The 20910-nt window shown below is 42.2% G+C and overlaps 1 protein-coding gene across 12 annotated transcripts in view; it reads right to left on the bottom strand.

Moving 5' to 3' along the window:
• NAAA (N-acylethanolamine acid amidase) overlaps positions 1-12558 on the bottom strand; it is a 65444-nt gene extending 52886 nt beyond the window's left edge. For all 12 annotated transcript variants that reach the window (XR_014244005.1, XR_014244006.1, XR_014244007.1 and 9 more), the window contains exons 1-5: positions 11906-12558; positions 11093-11257; positions 8434-8560; positions 5048-5138; positions 1060-1136 (exon numbers count right to left, since the gene is read on the bottom strand). Coding sequence is in view for 7 of the 12 variants with exons in the window: in XM_082390239.1 (XP_082246365.1) it covers positions 1060-1136; positions 5048-5138; positions 8434-8560; positions 11093-11257; positions 11906-12543 (1098 nt within the window). In the remaining 5 variants the exon portion in view is untranslated. The remainder of the gene's footprint in view (positions 1-1059; positions 1137-5047; positions 5139-8433; positions 8561-11092; positions 11258-11905) is intronic.
• Positions 12559-20910: the final 8352 nt, after the last annotated feature.

Genomic DNA, 20910 nt, shown 5'->3' with positions numbered 1-20910 from the left:
GTAAATAAATAAAAAAATTTATATAAAAAAAAAAGTTTCAGAGAATTTCAAGCCCACAGGGGCTTCATCATTTAGAGCAGGACAAGGAAGGGCCAAAAAGGCTAAACCCAGGCAGGGCCAGATCCTTTCACCAGAGGTGTGCTCCTGAAAATGTGCTTTCTGTGGTCAGATTACAAGTTATATGTGGCCTGGAACCCTGCTGACTAAGAGCGAACCTAAAGCTGATGTTCCTTTTGTTGTGCGTAGAGCTACCTTCTAATGCATTTGTTTTGCTAATTCAGATACTTGCAAATGGAGATTAAGATATCTGCAATTGGAGATTCTAAAAGGAGGGCACATCTATATCTGTAGAAAAACATATCGTCTTTTATCTCAATCAGCTATTGCGGAAAACTCTAGCCTATGACAAAGATCCTCTTCTTGACAGAACTCTATCCAGGCTCCAGGAGCCCTCTTCTCAACTATGCCTTAACCTCAGCCTATAAAGACTTGGACAAACACTACCACAGCTTCTGACAGCTCAAGGCCGCATTCTTACGATGACCATAGCGCCCTTATAGTGCCTGCCTGAAAAAATTCAAGGCTTCCCAAAGAATTTACAGCAAATACCTGAAGATAGGGCCCCTATGTCCCAGTCTCTGCGGGAGGGTAGGAGGCTGACTTACTTCACATGGACAACTCCCTCCTTTCTACTTTTGCTAATTTTTCACTTCTCTGACTCTACTGTGCTCCCCTCACCCCCTCCCTATTCCCTCATTCTCCCTTTAAAATACTCAGTCAAGTAGAAGTTAAGTTCCATTCACACTGGACACTTTTCCCTATTGCAATATTATACTACTGATAAAAATCTGTCCTTAACACTTTAACTAGTGTCCCGCTTTATCTTTGGTACTTATTATCAAAAAAGGTGATAGGCATTTTGTAAACCTTTAGATGCTTATTCTTGTCAGGAGCTTCTTACATTAAAAACAACATTGTTAAATGACACAGCACCACAACATGAACACAGTTTAGAACATGACATTAGGGTGAGGTGGGCTCGACAGTAAAAATACTCACAGTGCGGATAAGCCAGCTGACCGGTGAGTGTCTCTGAAAAAGGGCAGCAATCATATTCTCCCACCACCAGCCTTTATCTGCCAAGGATGGAACAGTAAGTATATGCTCGAATTGCTGCCCCAGACCCACGTTTTAAAATTCCTAAATCTTGTTTCTTTCCCATAGTACAAGTTGATGCGGGAGAAATGGTGGTGGATGAAGAGTGATTTTATTAGCAACCAGTTTTCAAAGATGAAGCCCAAATTTCATGGCAACATATAAACATGTATATGTATATGTGTGAGTGTATATGTATGTATATATGTATTTCATATGTGTGTGTGTGTATATATGCAGTCTTTTACCTGGAAACAATGATAATTATGTTAAAGGAAATCATTCTATTATATTACTTCATGCAAAATGAAATTATGTAGCTAATAAGAAAAGTGACTCAATAGTATTTGGAAGGGCTTCCCTGGTGGCGCAGTGGTTAAGAATCTGCCTGCCAATGCAGGGGACACAGGTTTGAGTCTGGTCTGGGAAGATCCCACCTGGAGCGGAGCAGCTAAGCCTGTGCGCCACAACTACTGAGCCTGCGCTAGAGCCCGCGAGCCACAACTACTGAAGCCTGTGCGCCTAGAGCCTGTGCTCTGCAACAAGAGAAGCCACCACAATGAGAAGCCTGTGCACTGCAACAAAGAGTAGCTCCCGCTCGCCACAACTAGAGAACCCGGGCGCAGCAACAAAGACCCAAACCAGCCAAAAATAAATAAAAATAAAATAAATAAATTTATATAAAAACATAGTATTTGGAAGACTGTAGAGCACGTATATATTTCAGAACTTTAAGTAAGATTTGGACTCTTTTTTTTTTTAATGCTTTTTAACATCTTTAAAATTATCTGTAGGGGATTTATTTCCAAAGAAAAATTTTCATTCAAGAAATAAGCATTTCATTCAAGAAATAAGCATCTACTAGCCACCATATCCAGACTTGGTCCAGACCCTTGGAATTTAACAGTAACCAGAAGAAACTAGTGTACCATTAAATAACAAGGTTTTGATAACCATAATAAAGTAAAACAATAATGTAATCATGAGTGACAAGAGAGGACTCCTCTGAGAGGAGCGTAAGGATAGCCCCTCTGAGTTGTGGACATCTACCTAAGGCGGGCAGAGCATTCCAGACAGAAGGCATAGGTGTCAAGCCTAAGGCAGGGACAAGCTTGGCAGATGTCAAGAAAACAAAGAACGCCAGTGAGGTTCAGGTGGAGTGAGGGAGAAGGAGAAGCATAAAATGAGGTGCTGGAGGCGATCACGTAGAGTTTTGAGGTCAGAGTCAGGGCTCTGGATTTGTCACGTGAAATGGAAAGTCAGAGACTTCCCTGCTGGTCCAGTGGTTGAGAATCTGCCTTGCAATGCAGGGGACGCCAGTTTGATCCCTGGTCGGGGAACTAAGATCCCACATGCCGTGGGACAACTAAGCCCGTGCGCTGCAACTACTGAGCCCGTGGGCTCTGGAGCCCGTGCATGACAACTAGAGAGAAGCCTGCGCCCCACAACTAGAGAGGAGCCCGCGTACCACAACAAAGAGCCCACGCGCTGCAACAAAAGATCCCATGTGCCTCAACTATGCAGCCAATAAATAAATAAATAAATATTTTTTTAAAAAAAGAAGAAGAAATGGAAAGTCATGGTAGGTTTTAAGCAAGGGAACAACCTGATCATGCAGCTGCAGGGTGGAGAAAGTACAGGCGGGTGAGAACAGTAGTGGGGAGATCAGATGGACAGCTAGGCAGCAACAGGTGTGACAGCCTAGCAGGGAAGGTGGAGAGAATGGACAGGGAGAGTCTCGTTTTGGTGGTAGAGCTGACAAGACTTAGGGACGGAGGGGTCAAAGAACTCTCCTGGTAGCAGTTGGTTGAGGAGAAGTGCCATTCCCTGAGACATGGAAAATTAGGAGAGGTGTAACTTTGGGTGGAGGAGGAGTAAGGGCAGGAAAAGGGGAAAAGAAAAGAGCAAGAGATGTGCTTGAACATGTTAAGTTTGGGATGCCCAGGAGACATCAACGTGGAGATGCTGAGCAGGTAGTTGGACACTTCAGTCTGGGGCTCAGAAGAGGGCCAGCCCAGAGAGGTGACAACAATGACAAATACGTCTATGGCCCTTGCTCTGTGCCGGGCATTGCTCTAGATACCTTACATACATGAAGGTACACCTTACATACATGAACTCATTTCATCCTTACAGTGGCCATTATCGTCTCTGTTTTTCAGATGAGGAAACTGAAGCACAGAAAGGTTAAGCACCTTGGTCATGATCACCAGCGAGCAAGTGACAGCACCAAGGTATAAACCCTGGCAGCCTGGCTCTGGGGTCTGAGATCTTATCCACAGGTGGTTAGGTCTCCCACACTCTATGCCATTTGTTAGTCCTCCTCCTTTTCTTATCCTTATTCATATACTAAAGGCACTGCTGGCCCTCTCCATAATATCCAGAAACTTAATTGAAGATCTTAATTCTTGCTATTAATGAAGAGATGTTATTTTATTGTTCAGGCATTTTAACCCAGTCTTTGCAGACTAAAGATATAACTAGTTTTCATTAGCTTAAGGTTTAAAAATTTTTTTTAATTAAAAAAAATTTTTTTTGACAGTATTTAATTAAATGTGTATGTAAAAGAATAACTCAGTTATTTTTAAACTGCTCATAACTATCAGTTAAATGAGTCACAAAATGATGGCAAAAAAGCCCCTTTTGTTTACACATGTTTACAGTCATTCTCTGTAAAACTTCAGTAACTGTCATGCTGTGGTTTGGGTACCACTGGTTGAGAATGTCTCACTCATAGCTGACATTTGAGAAAATGATGAAGAAATACATGAGGATAAAGAACTGAGTCCCTTGGACATTGATATATCCTTAACCAGCATCTTCCTGGTCCAGCCTATGTAAAAAGATAAGAATACATCAAAGGAAACAACAAGTTGATCAGGGGTTCCTCAGATGACCAACACTACACTTTAAGAGACTCCATGTACCTGTCTTTCTCCTTTATTCAGTTGCAATTCCTGAGGACAGAGACCAGAGCTGGCTTATCTCAGGGTTTCCCACATATTGGGAAACTGAGTGGTGTCCCCTGAGATTTAGGGGATGGCAGTGGGGTTATTTAATAGAGCAGCCAGGCAAGAAGCCAGGAGATCAATTTGAGAACCATCTCTCCCATCAACTAGCTGTCCTTTCATCTTGTAGCCTTAGTTTCCTCCTTTGCATAATGGATGCGGTTAATAATATCAGCCCAGCCTATCTAACAGGACTGTTGTGAGGGTCTAATGAGAAAACTTAGGAGTAAGTGCACAGAAAACCTTAAAGTGTTTTACTTGTATAATGCCACCATATATCCTCTGATTACTGCAATAGCTTCCAGACAGTCTTCTGCTTCCATCTTAACCCAACATGACCTATCTAGTCTCTACAAAGCAGCCAAATGATAGTTAAGAATATAAAGGTAAAACAGATCTATTCACTCCCTGACCTAAAATCTTCCTAGGGCTTCCATTTTGTTTAAAACCCAAACTCCTCCTCATGACCCTGCACCATGGCCTCAGCCTTCCTCTCTGTCTCTACTGTCACTCCCCACTTACTCCATCCTGTAACCACATTACACAGTCTTTTGTTTCTGGAATGCACCAGGAATGGTCCTCCCCCAGCTTCTGCACACCTGGATCATGTGAGTCAGGCCTTCCCTGACCTTATACCTGCACTACCTGCTGCACGCCCTCCTTCATTCTCTATCACATCTTCCTGTTTTACTTTCTTGGTAGCATTTATCACTAGCTGAAATAATCTTCATTGCTTACTTGCACACTGCCCACCTTCCCCCACTAGAATGGAAGCATGTAGCGTAGAAGGTGTTCCATATGTTCTGTTGGGTGAGTGAATGAAGTACTTGGATAAAACTGAACAGGGATAGGGCTAAAAGTGCTTGGGAGTTTGTTTTGATTACCTCGTTCGTTGCCAGAAACGGTAAACTTGTGTGGACTCTGACCGGTCCATAATCCTACGTAGCCAATAAAGGTGGTTCCTGTGAAGGCGATCTGAAATCAAGAGGTAAGGCATCATCTCAACACTCCAACCAAATGTACACTGAAATCACCTGTTTTGTCCCACAGTTTCATGGATTTTTTTTTTTTCTTATAAGTTCCAACATAATAGAATAAAAACTCTGAAATAGCCTTCTGGAAGATTTAACTTTGGGGGTCCATGGATAGAAGTCAGTGGATCTGTGACCTCAGATGGAAAAAAAAAAAAAGGTACATCTTTATTTTCACTAGCCTCTACCTGAAATTTTACTCCCTCTGTAATGAACACATGCAAGAACTCATGTAGTCATAGCAATGCCTGTGACTCCATCACCAGGAGAAGTTCAAGTATTTTCACATACATAATGGCATCATACCTATGTTGATATGGTATACATGCATATCTTGAAATATCATTCATACTTATCACTACTCTGAATTTATGGTAGTTTCTAGACCCACTGCTAAATTTTACCAGTTAATGTGTTAAGAAAAAGTATAATATTGAAATGGCTGTATTTCAACATAACTGGTTTCTTCACAATCTCATGAATTTTATTTTATGTATTTATGAAACATTATTTTGAGAAGGGATCAATAAGCTTCATCAAAGGGCTCCTCGCAGAAAAAAGTTAAGAAGCTCCATCCTAGAAGTAGCAAGTGGGCTTCCATTTAAAAACTTATGTTGACTCGATTATAAGAGATTAATATCATGCATCTTACAAGCTCTGTGAAGTAAGGGGAAACAAGTGAGACTGTCAGTAAAAATCAAATTTAAATTCTAAATATTAAAAAATTCTTTTACATACATCCTTCATTTTATCCTCATGATTATTCCATGAGTTATAGGGATCACACCCACTTTTTTTTTTCTTTCCTTCTTTTTTTTTTTTTGCTTTGCTCCCACTTTAAATGAAGGAAATGAACTCTAATGATTACAAGACACCACTATATCCCTGAGGAGAAAAACAAACTCTATCAGTTATTTCAGATACCAGACACCCAGCTCACATGGTTCAGTAAAGATGAACTAATACTTTTGTATTTTGAGAAATGAACGGGCCTAGCTTACTTTTTTCCTAGAAAGTTGAATTCTAAGTCAGTAACTTTTCATTTAATTGTTTATTTCTACCTCGTCTGGTTGTAAAATAAAGTGGCTAAATTACAAGGGGAAAATGCAATGGTCTTAATTTCATAAATGACCTCTTCCCCGAGACTCAATGAGGGTCTTCCATGAATTCTCCCCATTTCCATTCATGGCAGTAAAACGGGAATAAGTCTACCTCACTACTAAAGCCCTTATAAAACTTAACTATAGGGGAAAAAGTAATCACACAGTCATTTCATTCACATGGCACACCAACCCTCACATCAGTGTTACTCTTGAAGAGCCAGCAAATTAAAGTTACAAAAATCAAAATCCCTGGTAGTTTCCAAGATATTTTATAACACATAACTACAAATAATTATAAGATATTATTTGTACGATACTGTATCTTGTAGCTCTGAAAAACTGTATTTCTAAATGTCTATGCTTTCCAACCGTCTGTGCCAGGTCAGTTAACATAAACAAAGCCCTAGCTGGGGCAGGAGACTCTAATTTACAATCTGAGTTCTGGGGAGACAGCTACTTGAAGACTGAAGGCCTGGGTTTTGTCCCACCTCTGCCTCATCTCCTCGTGTGATGTGGAGCAAGTTAGTCTCTGTAAGTCTCGGCCCTTTCATCTGAAAAATGAGGATAGAAATGCTGACTTGTGCCTGACTCGCAGGGCTACCATGAAGATCAAAGGAGGTCCTGTATCTGAAAATACTTTTAAAACTATGAACACTAGGTAAGAATAAGAGCTTAATTATTGGATGAATAACCTGTTCTTAATTTAGCAAAGCAATTTATTAGCCATGAGCCCTCAGCAGAAAGACAATACCCAAGTGTAAACTGTTAAATTCGGTAATAATAGCCTGAGCACGGAGATAAGCCACACCAATAGACCATTTCCCATGAGAGCTCCAGGAGCAACAGAAACAAATGAAGCAACACCTGTTAGTTAGGGTGAGTCTAGAGGGAACAGCTGAAATTATTTTTATTGCATTTAACCTTTTGTCGATTTCTAAGAATTTTTGCTCATTGTAGAATAATGGAGAGAAGCATAAGGTAGTAAAAATAATTATTGTCCCCTATTATTATTCAGTAATAATTACTAACATTTTAGCAGATGTCCTTTCAGAATTTATTTTCATGGATATTCTGTCATTGCTACCACTTAAAACCATTTTTGAAGTAAATCTTCAGCTACAAATTAAATTGGTAATAGTGGTGAAGTAAAGGAATGAAATTGGGAAAGGAAAAACATTCACCTTAAATATTTCTGTACTGTTTGAACGTTTATGAGAAAGTTTTTGTTTGTAAAAGCAGACGACCAACTGAGTATTTAGTAAATGAGTTTCTAGTATTTGTGACTCAACCCCTAAACGCAAAGAACAAACGAAATAAAGTCCTTAAACAGTGTCCCCCCAAAGCCAAGATCTGACTTTTGCATTCTCTGTTCTGTTTCATGGCAATGACATGCTTTGTGTACACAATGAACATTGATTTCTGCTATCTCTCTAGATATTTACACAGAAACGTGACAATAGTACATACTAGGTTGTACTTTTAAAGGAACTATGAGGAAAATAAAATGATGTATAATTTCTTAAAGATCAAAAATAAGAGTAGTGTGGGTCAATTATACTTTTAGGAGTGAAGGACCATTTATTATTTGGCCACGATTTATCAAGCATCTACCATATGCTTTGCATAGATTACTTCATTTAACCTTTATAACTATCTCCATAAAGTAGTTATTAACCTCTCTGGGCTGTAATCTGCAAAATGGGTTTAAGTAATTTCCCAAGTTCACAAAGGAAGTGACAGAAGCAAACTTCAAACCCAGGACTGTCAGATCCCAAAATTAGGTGTTCCTAGACATTACACTACCCAGCCCCTCTATTCTAGAAGCAGCCTGAACGTGGGAAAGCAAAGGAAAGAGCTGATTTAGCATCATAAGTGGAGACCAATCATACACCCATAGAAATTTCCCTAGGGAAAACTGATTGACCTCTGTAAGTAGATTCTCAATAATAATAAATGACCCTTGTTTCCACAAGCATACTTGATGTAAATCTCTCTTGTGGTTTTGTTTTTCCAGGAGGTTGATGTTTTTTGTATCTTAAATTGATAACACAGTTAAGCTGCAGACCATCCAAGTGACGGCTAACTTGGGTTAGCAAGTCTCTCTGATTTCTGAATCTTACACCGTACGGACTATACCTGCCCATTCTTTATGAACTGCACATCCACTGTCAAATTGCGTAAGAAATTTCCAAAAGAGTAATCCAGATTCCGGCCATGATAAACGTTGCCTTTGGAGTCCTGAGCCACAATACTGGTGCAGAATCTGGGAAAAGGGAAAAATTCAACATAAGTGAACAAGAAAAAGGAAATGAGTTTTTCACTTCAAAAATAAGTCCTCAAAGTAAAACAGTTTTCTTCCTTATAACAGACACATATGCTATATAATCCCTGTGGATCATAATTCAAGATGAAAAAGACAACTGGACACAACTCAACAGCGTTTGTTCAGTGTTACTAGACCTCTGCCCTCGGCATACAGGACATTGAAAACATACTGAATGCGAATTTCATCCTAAATCTAAATCTGAGACGGACTCATTCTGGGCTCAGCGAGTTCACTGAACTTTGCTTAGTCCTGTGCTTGGCAGTATGTAGTCTATTTAATACACCATTCAAGGCTGGCTCAAGCTCAACTTTCTCTTCTCTGGATTTCTCAGAGCAAGCACCATGGCAGCTAACTATTTTGCTCCACAAATTGTTTCACTTTGTCTCCTTGGAAAAAGGGTGAACTATTTAGGGGCTTGGCACTTTTCCTGTCCCCCCTTAAAGCTCCCTGCAGAGAGCTAATAAGAGAAAAGGATCTTTTAAGAACTCCCAGCCAGAGAGATGTATTTTGAGGAAAAGACGAAGAGGTTTGTTAAGATGTCTAAAGGTCCATATTCTCAGAGAATATATAATGTTATGTAAAAAATATTTGAATACATCATGTCCAATTCTGGGACAGGGGAAAGATATGTATACACACACACACACACACACACACACACACACACACACACACACGCACACACACGAAATATCCTGAAGGATGGGTAGTCATTTCTGAGTAACAGGATTGTGGTTAATTTTCTTTCTACTTTTCTGTATTTACTAATTTTCTATGATTACATATTATCTTTATAATTAAGAGAAAACAAATGTTACCCCCTTTTCTGTTTGTTTAAAAAAAGGAAGCTTGGTCAGGTTTTAATTTTTTCCAAGGTCTCTGATTTTCAGCGAGTTCACGTCAAGAAGCAAACTGATCAAACACTGGAAGTAGCTAAAGCAAAGTCTGTAGACTCTCAAAGGTGATTTTTCAAAACCGGCGAGACAACAATTCTTTCATGTCATGCCCAAATGTTTTGGTGTGAGGTGGCCCACAGGCACAGGGGACAACTAGGGAGCTAGGCTCTGCTTTGGGAGACGTACTGCATTGTGCTGGGGACACGTGCTTTCAGCAGCAACTCTGACCACTCACCATGCACCTGACCTTCAGCAAACTGTCCCCTTTGAGGCTTGGTTTCCACACCACAAAAGGTAATACAATCTCCAGTGCCTCATACCCAGTAGGCTCAATAAAGCGTCGCTAGTCTTACTTAAGCGGATTCAAAAAGCCTTATACCAGAAGTGAGGACAAAACATTTCCTTTGTTAATCCTAGTGGAGTCTGATGGTGCTTTTTCTTGCCAGGCGATTCAGTATATACCTTAATAGCAAATCCAAAAGTTAGAATTTTTTTTACTAGAATTTTTGCTTTAGTTGATTTGAACACAGTGACTCCAACAAAGGAAGAGGAAAATGAAAATGAAAATAAATTGATTTTTTTCATTGAGAGAACCACATGTCAGAATAGGAAAAAGATGGGGGTAGGAGATGAGGAATGGCAAAATTAACTTAGGTCAGTTGAAAGGCACTTTAATACATCTGTGTCTTATCTGCGTCTTAAAACATTTCCCTGAAGAGGAAGGCAGTCACAGTGCTTCTTAACCTACTCTACCTAGATGTTCTGGGAAGATGCCAGCAGGCAGTAAAGTTTCATTATCCACAGAAAAAAATATTTTTTTAAACATCTTTCGGCAGCGAGAAGCTATAAGTATCTAAAAGATGTTACTAATGAGTCTGGTCTGGTGGCAAAACAGTAAGTCCTGAAGACAGAAACCAAGTCAAATCTCTCTTAATTGCAGGACCTGTTACTGAGCCAACAGACTTGAGGCTCTCCCTTCACTTTGCCTGGGGTCAACCACACACTCCGTATTGCTTTCCCCTGTGTGTGCCACAGCTGATCATGCCCACTCCGGGTACCAAATACTGGCTGCCCCTACTAGCCAGAACAGTGTAGCCTGTGACCCCAGCGCTGGAGGCAACAGGCTCATAAAGAGGAATCATGATCGCTAGCCATGATGAACATGGAAAGTTAAATGCAGGGGGACAAACGAATGCTGGGACAGCCCCTGCATTATAAGGCTGGGCAGTCATTGGGTTAACTAGAGTGGGATTATTCCAAGACCTTCCTGGGAAAGTACATGTTGAGCAGAGTTTCAAAAGTGGGATGCCACCTGGATTGGTGGAGGGAGAAAAGGGGACGTGAGGTAGAGGAACGGTTCAGCGTTGAGGTCAGAGAAGCTGCTTTCCCTTCTCGAAACTCATAATCTGCTGCTCAGCTTCACCCAGAGAAGCAAAGAGGAAGCACTGGAGGTTTTGGGCAGCCCGATCACCACCCTGCTTTCATTACACTGAAAACATGTCTCCTTCCACTCAGATGCGGCAGGAATCTGGGTCAAGTCTCAAGTTAATCCGCGCTAGCGCGGGGCACTCACGCGGTGGACTCGTAGGCCAGGTTAAGGAGGATGCAGTCGGCCAGGTTGAAGTTCAGGGCGTCGCACTGGCCGCGGATCTCGTCGGTGAAGGGCTGGGGCAGGAAGAGCTCCAGCTCCCAGACCGCCTTTCGGATCAATGCGAGGACCCACTTGGGGACATTATCCCTAGAAATGAAGAACCACGAGAGTGTATGATCTGCTCAGAGGTTCGGAAGGGTGCGAGTGTGTGTGTACTGGGGGAGGGAGTACCTGAAGCTCTCATCCTTAGGGGTGAGTTCTAGGTGCCTCGCTTACCCAGAGAGCTCAGTCCAGGTCCAGCCGGCATCACCCAAAACGCAGCGTCCAGATGAGAGAAGAACACTCCGAGAGAGGGAAGTAAGGCGACCGAGAGTGGCCCCCAAAGGGGTGGGCCTGGGGGCCCACGAGGCCTGCTAGGGGTGCGGGGCTGCGCCCCCTACTCGGTAGCTGAGCAGCCAGCCGGGGCGACGGCCCGGGCGACAACCCGCGCGCCACCCTGATCCGGAATGGCTGGTGAACTGGCGTGCCACTGGAGACACCGAACTTGAAAGTCAAACCAGCTGCGCGGGATCATCCCCAACCCCGGCGCTGCCTGGGGCACTAGCAAATGCCAGCTCTGGTCCCCGCCACCGCTGCACACGCCAGACGCCCGGGGTGAGCGGCATGGGGTGGAGGGCAAGGCTGTCCGAGAGGGAGGGGAGGGGTCACGAATCTCAGTTTGACGCACGTTGCGCAGCAAGCGTCCGGGCTTTGCCGCCCTCCGACCCCCGCCCGCTCCCCCTGTCCTGCGCTCACCCGATGATACGCGCCATAGCGGCGCGCAAGAAGTCGCGGTCGAAGTGCTGCAGCGTTGGCAGCCAGCGCAGCTCGGGGGCCGCGTCCAGGCTCACGTTGAAGAGAGGCGGCGCGGGGGACGAGGCGGCGGCCGACAGCCCGGCCCCGGCCAGCAGCAGCAGAGCCAGCGCCGTGCGCGCACTCAGACCGGCGGCTCTCATAACTCGTGCGGCCACAATCGGACTCTGACAGCCGCTGCCCGCGCCCTGGGGAAGCGCTGGAGGAAGAGGAGGAGCCTGGGAGGAGCCGGGAGGGCTGGAGGCGGAGCCCGCGCGCCGCTTGGCCCGCCTAGTCACCCGGGACGCGGAACGGTGAGGGGAGCCGCCTCCCCAAGTCCAGCATCCGCGCTTCTCACCCCCAGTGCCTGCGTGCCACGCCCCCGCCCCCGGCCAAGGGTGCCGTCCTGCTCCGGGTCCCCCGGCGGCGCTAAATGCGGCCGCCAGCTTCTCGCCCCCCACTCTCCGCCCCATCCCACCCACGTGGGCCGAGAGAGCGTAATCGGCGGCCTGGAGGGCGTTTATGAAAATGGTTTTCAGCGGCGAAGAGGGAGGCGGCAGAGTCCTATTGCGATAGGAAGGCCCCTCCCACCCCCGCCTCATTTGCTCTTATTTAAATTCTTCAAAGGTTTAATCTGGATTTTATAAGGGGAAGGAGAGCTTTTTCAGTTCAGCAGTCCCACATCTTTTCAGTTTCTTTAAAAAAGCTAAAAAGGTAGCTAACATTTACGTGCAGAGTGTTTTGCCCACTCTGTCTCATTTGACCATCAAAACAAGCCAGAAGATACGTTCTCCTGACTCATCCCTGTTTTCCTGATGGGGAGTGTTACGTAATTTGCCCGAGGTCACATCGCTGGTGAGCTAGCCTCAAAGCCAGACTGTCAGAATCCAAATTCCACCCTCACAATCGAGCCTCACCTTTTCGCGTTCCCAGTATGGGAGACAGAAGGTGTTAGGCTCAGGAAAATCACCAGACTTAATAAGGCTGGAACATTCTTTAATGGTTAGCACGGTCGTCCGTAGGTAGAGTGTGTAGGGGAAACTTGGAAAGTTCGCTTTTTTCAGCCTCCTCCCCCAACCAGAATACACCATCACTACCTCTGATTTTTTCCCATTCTTTAAATTGAAGTATAGTTGATTTATAATGTGTTAATTTATGCTGTACAGCAAAGTGATTCAGTTATACATGTATATATATGCTTTTTTATATTCCTTTCCATTATGGTTTATCACAGGTTATTGAATATAGTTCCCTGTGCTATACAGTAGGACCTTGTTGTTTATCCATCCTATATATAATAGTTTTCATCTGCTAACCCCAAACTCCTAATCCATCCTTCCTGCACCCTCCTCCTCCTGGCAACCACAAATCTGTTCTCTAGTTCTGTTTCATAGATAGGTTCATTTGTGTTATATTTTAGATTCCACTGAGTTTTCCCATTTTTGTGGCTTACAAGTCACTGGGCTAAAGTTTCAAGCCTCTGTTCCCATTTCTTCCTGGTCTTTCTGTAAAATTTAAGACCCAGGTGTTAATTTGCTCATTTGCAAAGCCTGAGTAACAGCAGTTGCCTGCTTAAACCATAGGTGCATTGAGAGAATCACCAAGGGAGCAAACAGATTAGTTGGGTTCAAAGAGATGTGCTTGCATTAAAAAAAAAAAAAAAAAAAAAAAAAGTGACTTCCTGTCACTTCAAGAGTGATATTAAAAAGATAAAAATTAAAAACAAGTGCAGAATTTTTAAAACAACCATGATAAAATGTATTGAATGAACAAATCTACAGTGTGGTAAAATAGGTGTTAATCACAATTAAGCTTAACTAAATATAATTGCATATAATCTATTCCTCTATTATTAAAAAGTTATACATATGTTATAGGACAGTTTAAAACAAAGATTAAAGGGAGATCTGGAATTACAAAACTATGAGCCCTCTCCCTTCTGCTGCTTCTATGCTGTGCAGATTTCAGAGATGCTATACACTGATTTCATGGTTTATTTATGGAACTGAATCTATAGTTTAAAAAATACTTCTGTGGAGCGTGCAAGAAGGTAGATGATATATCAGAAACATGGGATATAATGTTTTTATAGCTGGCATCTCATTTTGTTCAGCTTAAAAGTAGTGTGGGGACTTCCCTGGTGGTCCATTGGTTGAGTCTCCGCAATCCCAGTGCAGAGGGCCCAGGTTTAATCCCTGATCAGGGAACTACATCCTGCATGCCACAACTAAGGCCCGACGCAGCCAAATAAATAAATAAAATAAAAAAAAAAAAAGTGGTATGGTAGTTTTAAAATAGATCTACATATTCTTCAGTACGCCTCCCTTCCAATGGTGGAGCCTAATTCCCCTCCTCTTGACTGTGGGTTACATTTAGTGACTTGCTTCTATCATGTAGAATATAGCCAAGGAAGTAATGGTGTCTGACTTCCAAGACTAGGTCACAAAAGACATTTTGGACTCCTTGCACTCTCTCTCGGATTGCTCACCCTGAAGGAAGCCGGCTGTCATGTTCTGAGGGCACTAAAGAAGTCTTATGAAGAGGTCCCTAACTTGAGGAACTGAGACCTTCTACCAAGAGCTGGAGAGGAACTGAGGCTTCCTACTAACAGTCATATGAATAAGCCATTTGGGGAGTGGATTCTCTAGCCCCAGCTAAGCCGCCTGAAACTCCTGACCCACAGAAACTGTGAAATGATGTTCATTGCTTTAAGCCGCTAAATTTTGTGGTGTTTTGTTATGCAGCAATAGATAACTAATATAGATCTAGGTAATGCAAGTGGAGTGATACCAAATACCTAGAACCATGGGTGTGGCTTTGGAACTGGGAAGCTAGAAGGAAGATAGTTTGGTGATTTCTTACAAAACTAAACATACTTTTACTGTATGATTTAGCAATCACTCTCTTTGGTATTTACCCAAAGGAGTTGAAAACTCAGGCCCACACAAAAACTTGCACATGGATATTTATAGCAGGATTTTTAAATGGCAAAAAAGTGAAAAAACCTAACTGCTCTTCAGTAGGGTAATGATAAATTGTGGATTTATGGATAAATAATGGAAAACTATTACAACAGTTAAATGATAGAATCTTCATTTATCCAGAATCTAATGTTGAGTTATAGTCAGCAAAAGGATATGTACAATGATACTATATATGTAAAATTTTAAGATACTCAATGATACTTTTATTACACACACACACATACATATACATGCACAAATATAGTAAAAAAAAAAAATAACTAAAGGAATAATAGGCATCAACTGCAAAATAGTAGTTATCCCTGAGAAAGGGAGAAAATGCCTGAGTGGGGCTTCAGTTATACTCTTAACATTCTATTTCTTTAAAACAAACCAAAAAAGGTAAAAATTAATATTGAATAAATCTAGGAGATGGATATGTTTCATTATTTTCTATATGTTTAAAAAATCACAGTTAAAATGGTAAAATGTTTCTAAAATTTTTAAAAAGAGGAAGATTCAAGTATCCTTAAAGTAAGTTGTGAAGTATCATAATTTATTCTTAGTTTTCATGTCATCCTTTTATACTTCCCCTCCTGTAACACTTTCCAGAATTAGGTTCCCACATCATCTTAATTTTCCTTTACCTCTTAGCCAAATTCCCTCTTAAAGCACTCCTGGATCTGATCTTACTATCTAAATAATAGGAATACTAGGCATACCAATATTGGATCTTGCTATAAGAATGGAACTAGAGGTGTTTTATATTTAAAAAAAAAAAAAAAAAAAGGGCCATTGGCACTCCTGATTCTCAGGCCTTCAGATTTGGACTGAATTACACCACTGGCTTCCCCAGTTCTCCAGCTTGCAGACAGCTGATTGCAGGATTTCTCGGCCTCTATAATCTCCTGAACCAATTCCTATGATAAATCTCCTCATATACATAGGATATATGAGATATATATATCTCCTATTGGTTCTGTTTCTCTGGAGAACCCTAATACATGCTTAATACGTAGAGAAAAGAAAACCCAATCAGCGATATTCGCACCACACTATTTTCATATTGCATATTATACTTACAAAATTGTAAGTTGTAAGAAGCACCATTATTTTATGTATCTTAAAGAGAAACTTGCTGACATTTAAACTACAACACAATGCTTTCTTATTAGAATTTTAAAATGTGTATGTATTGAAAGAATTCTAAGTCTTTTGTCACAGATATTTAAAAATAAAATACCTGCTCTTGTACATGTTTGAGGAAGCGAAACAAATTGTTTAACATATTGCATAAGCTTCTTTGCATTCAAAATCAGACTCTTGTGAATCTCTGACTTGGCATCCTAGATGCCCGTGTTTTTCCACAGCACACTTGTGTCATTAAGAACCTTGGTGTTGCAGCATTTCTTGAGCTCTCCACTCAAAAGGGGACTTCTGAGGTGTTGGTATTATTGTTTCTTGATCTGGGTGCTGATAACCAGGGATGTATTCAACTTGTGAAAATTCACTGAGCTTAAGTACACTTAACGATACTTGCACTTTTCTTCATGTCTGTATTATACATCAATAAAGAACTGAAAATTTTAGAAAAATGTCCCACTGTTTTTTTTCTGGAATTTTCTTACCAGCTACTGACTCCCCTTCTGCAAGTTTTGATGCTGGTCCTTGCTTGATCTAAGCAAATGTCAACTTAAGATTTTCAGACCAAGTTCATGAATGTGCATGAATGTACAACTATGTCAAGACTGTCATTTGGCTGCAAAAATTTTAAGACACATCCCAATTTCATGAATTAAAGATGTGAAAAATGTTTGTCTTAAAATCACGTTACACTGATACTTTGCTTTTGAAAATAATGGCATAGTATTTTTCACATTGCTGTAGTGTACATACCTTATTATTATTATTATTTTTTTTGTCATTTCAAAACTGGCTTTAAATACTCATCAGGGCACCATGCAGAGGGACTGGGGTGAGAGCTTGTTACATATGAATGGGGGCTGGGGTGCCTGAGAGAGAAGGGACCCATCCATCAGGGCAGCTGGGGTGCCCCACCCCAAACCTGGGATAAGGCAACAGAGTAGAGGCCCTCTCTGGAGGGTCCCAGGACCAACTGGGAGCCAGCCCTCCCTTTGAGGTAGATCATCAGGGAGGGAACCGAGGAGGAGCTCCCACGGTGGCGGTGACCAGCAGTCACTTCCTCAGTGGTATTGCTGATAGATGGGGTAGCCTGGGGCCGGGGTACCCTCCTTAGGGGGCAGCTGGCTGGGGTCCTCCAGGAATGGGGGCGCAGTGCAGAACTGCTGCGATTGAGGAGGACGCCACCATCCTCGATGAGGGCCAACAGAATGCCTCCCATCATTGCCGAGCCCACCGTGGCCGATGGGCCACTGCAGGCAGCTAGCACAGCCCTGGTCAATGCTCCACTGGTGATGGAGTTCCAGGGATCTTCCTTGCCCCGCAGCCGCACCAGACCGCAGTCGATGGTGGAGAAGAGGCTCCACCGCACCGCGAAGCTACCTCCAATCCGAGGGGCTCGGATCCTCACAGCGTTGACACTCACTGCCTCTCATTCGGTGCCGAATTCCGACAGGGGCATTGCGGAAGCCCTTAATGGCCTGGAAGACTCCACCGCCGATAACACCCGTAGTGAAGCCTCCACCGCAGGCATCCACAGCTCACCATGGCCAAGGCTCCCAAGCGTACTCCTCCACGGCGCCCTATACCTTATTTTTTAAATTTTTTTAAAAAATCTTATTTATTTATTTATTTATTTATGGCTGTGTTGGGTCTTCGTTTCTGTGCGAGGGCTTTCTCTAGTTGCGGCGAGTGGGGGCCACTCTTCATCGCGGTGCGCGGGCCTCTCATTATCGCGGCCTCTCTCGTTGCGGAGCACAGGCTCCAGACACGCAGGCTCAGTAATTGTGGCTCACGGGCCCAGTTGCTCCGCGGCATGTGGGATCTTCCCAGACCAGGGCACGAACCCGTGTCCCCTGCATTGGCAGGCAGATTCTCAACCACTGCGCCACCAGGGAAGCCCTGTAATTTTAAAAATAACTCTATCAAAGTGCTTCATGGCTGGATATTCCATCCGAAGTTGCTTAACTAGTCCTATATTTTGATATATTTTCTTGCACCCATTTTTGCCGCTATAAATTATGTTGCAGTGGATATTTCCCTACAGTTAACTTGTGGTAGACATTGCTGGTTGCCTACCCCAAATCTATTGAATGCCTCCCTCTCTTCATTGTGAACAGAAGCCCAGTTCTGTCGGGGTTGTTACAGTCCATTTAAGCGGAGGGGGTCAACAATCCTGTTTCCTGCTTTCACGGCTTCCACCGTTGGTAGCGTAGCCATATAACCCAATTCTGGCTAATGAGACTTAAGGGAAGGCTGTTGCAGGGATCCTGGAAAAGCTTTTTGCTTTCCTAGTGAAAGGGATACATGTGACAATGCCCCTTCTTGTTGCCTTAAACTTAGAAGAAATGTCTATGAAGGTAAGGTATCATCACCTGCATTGTACAGACGAGAAGACCTGGGCACAGAAATGTTGAGTAACTTGCCTGTGGTCATACAGCTGTCAGTCAGCATTCAGATCTTAGTGTGTGGATCCAACACACAAAGAATGACAAAGCAGAAGAGGAGCCCAAGATCTTGAAGGCATCACTGAGCAGCTGAACCCAGGCCAGCAACTGTCTACCTCCAGACTTACGTGAGACTCCAATTTGGTTAGACTATTTTATTTATTGGCTGCGTCAGGGCTTAGTTGCAGCACCTGGGATCTTCGTTGAGGCATGCGGGATCTTTCATTGCAGCGAGTGGACTCTTTGTTGTGGCACGCCGGCTTCTCTCTAGTTGTGGCCTGCAGGTTTTTCTCTCTCTAGTTGTGGCGTGCGGGTTCCTGGGCACGTGGACTCTGTAGTTTGCAGCACGAGGGCTCTCTAGTCGAGGCGCACGAGCTCAGGAGTTGTGGTGCAAGGGCTTAGCTGCCCCGCGGCATGTGGGAACCTAGTTCCCTGACCAGGGATCGAACCCTCGTCCCCTGCATTGGAAGGCGGATTCTTTACCACTGGACCGCCAGGGAAGCCCCAGACTATTTTTAGATATACTCTGTTACTTGCCGCAGAAACAGACCCAAACACATCTTTTGGGCTGCCATATTTTGAACCATTTTCTTTGATTAGACTCTCAAAGTGGGTTTGAGTCAAATATTATGACTATTTTTAAAGGCTCTTGGTAAACAGCACTAATTATTTTCCCTAAGAATTGTACTAACTCAGCGCTCTCTTAGCACTGGGTATTGCTGACTAGAGTCAGAGGGTGTCAAACTAAGGATGACTAGCACCATCAATAAACCACTGGAAGAAGGAGACTATAACTCCTCTGGAGTATTTTCAAATCAATCCTTGCCTTGCTTTTAAGGTGCATTCCTCTTGTGATTTAAAAAAAAAAAATTCATGAGTCTCAAGATACATTATTCCCCAGCCTCAAATAAGTTATTTTGTTTCTTACACAATAACACAAATAAAAACACAGGTACTGTAAAAGACTGAGAAAGCAAACTAGAAAGAAAAATAACCCTCACATGTGATCTCAATACCGAAGAAAATCACTTTACTATTTGGTGGCTTTCTTCTTGGGCTTTTATTATTCCCCATTTTCTTACAAGTGTAATTGGATTACACTATAAGTATTTTTATATTTTGTTCTTTTATAATAAGCATTTCCTATTGTAAATATTTTAATGGTTGCATAATATTCCATCATGTGGCTAAATCACAGCTTATTCAACCATTTCTGGATTGACAAAACAACAAAAGCAGAATCTGCAGAAGGAAGTAAAATTACCACCTCAGGTATGTGCTATATACAAATATATGGTATTTAAATAGTACAGAATTAGCTATGCTCTCAGTTCTTCCTTGCATATCAAAGACTCTGTAATAGGGAAGGAAAAGGTCATTTTCTCATAAAAGAGAAAAGGCTCCACACGTCAGTGCTTTACCTTCCTATTCATATTCAAGATCTTTTTAAAATCTCATAAAATACATTCTAAAAATACGTAAGCAGTAGTCAATTTTTAGTTTCATTTTTATACAATGAAAGGATGCCACTTGACAGAACAGTTTAAAAATGTGTTTATCTAAAATAGTTTGAAGAACAGAATATTCTTTTATTTATTTTTTATTTTTTTATTTTTTTTTTAGAACAGAATATTCTGATTAAACATTCTGGTTAATACTGAGTTGCTATGTAACACTATATAGATTATAAATTTTCAAAGAATTAGGATATGAGATAATGAAAACAAAATTTATATTAATCATAAGCTTTAAAAAATTACACCAACTTTTAAACCCTTTCTTTCATGATTCAGGAATTTATCTCCTGCTGCTGCCCTGTTCATTGTAAGTATCAGCGTGTTAGCAAACAGGCATTTCACCGATGCCCGTAGCCCTGTGCTGTGCCTTTTTCATACAGTCATTTTGTAAGTCTGTTTCCTTCACTGGATTAAAAGTTTCTATATGGCAGGAACATTGTGTTTGCAACACACACAGCTTCTAGCAGAGTGCTTTGCACTCAGTGAGCATTCAATAGGCATTCTGATACTTCAAACTAGTTCCCCCTAAATGGATAACGGGTAAAACAAGTATTTGTAGCAATGGCAATTGTTGTTTCAAGTAAATTAAGCAAAAAAACAAGAAAAAAAAGACCTTAATAGATATCTAATCTTTGATGAGAAATTTACTGAATGCTTTCTTTGTGGCAAATACCATGCTAAGTGCTTATAAACGTTAGTTGTCAAAATTCTCAAAACAATCAATGAGGTAGGTGGTATTTTATTTATTTATTTATTTTTATTTTTGGCTGCATTGGGTCTTCGTTGCTGTGCGCAGGGTTTCTCTAGTTGTGGTGAGCAGGGGCTAGTCTTCGTTGCGGTGCACGGGCTTCTCATTGTGGTGGCTTCTCTTATTGCGGAGCACGGGCTCTAGGTGTGCTGGC

The sequence above is a fragment of the Balaenoptera borealis genome, assembly GCF_965194805.1.
Source record: "Balaenoptera borealis genome assembly, chromosome: 4".
Lineage (NCBI taxonomy): Eukaryota > Metazoa > Chordata > Mammalia > Artiodactyla > Balaenopteridae > Balaenoptera > Balaenoptera borealis.
Note: the sequence above shows the minus strand (reverse complement) of the source record. Positions and strands in the feature narration are given on the sequence as shown.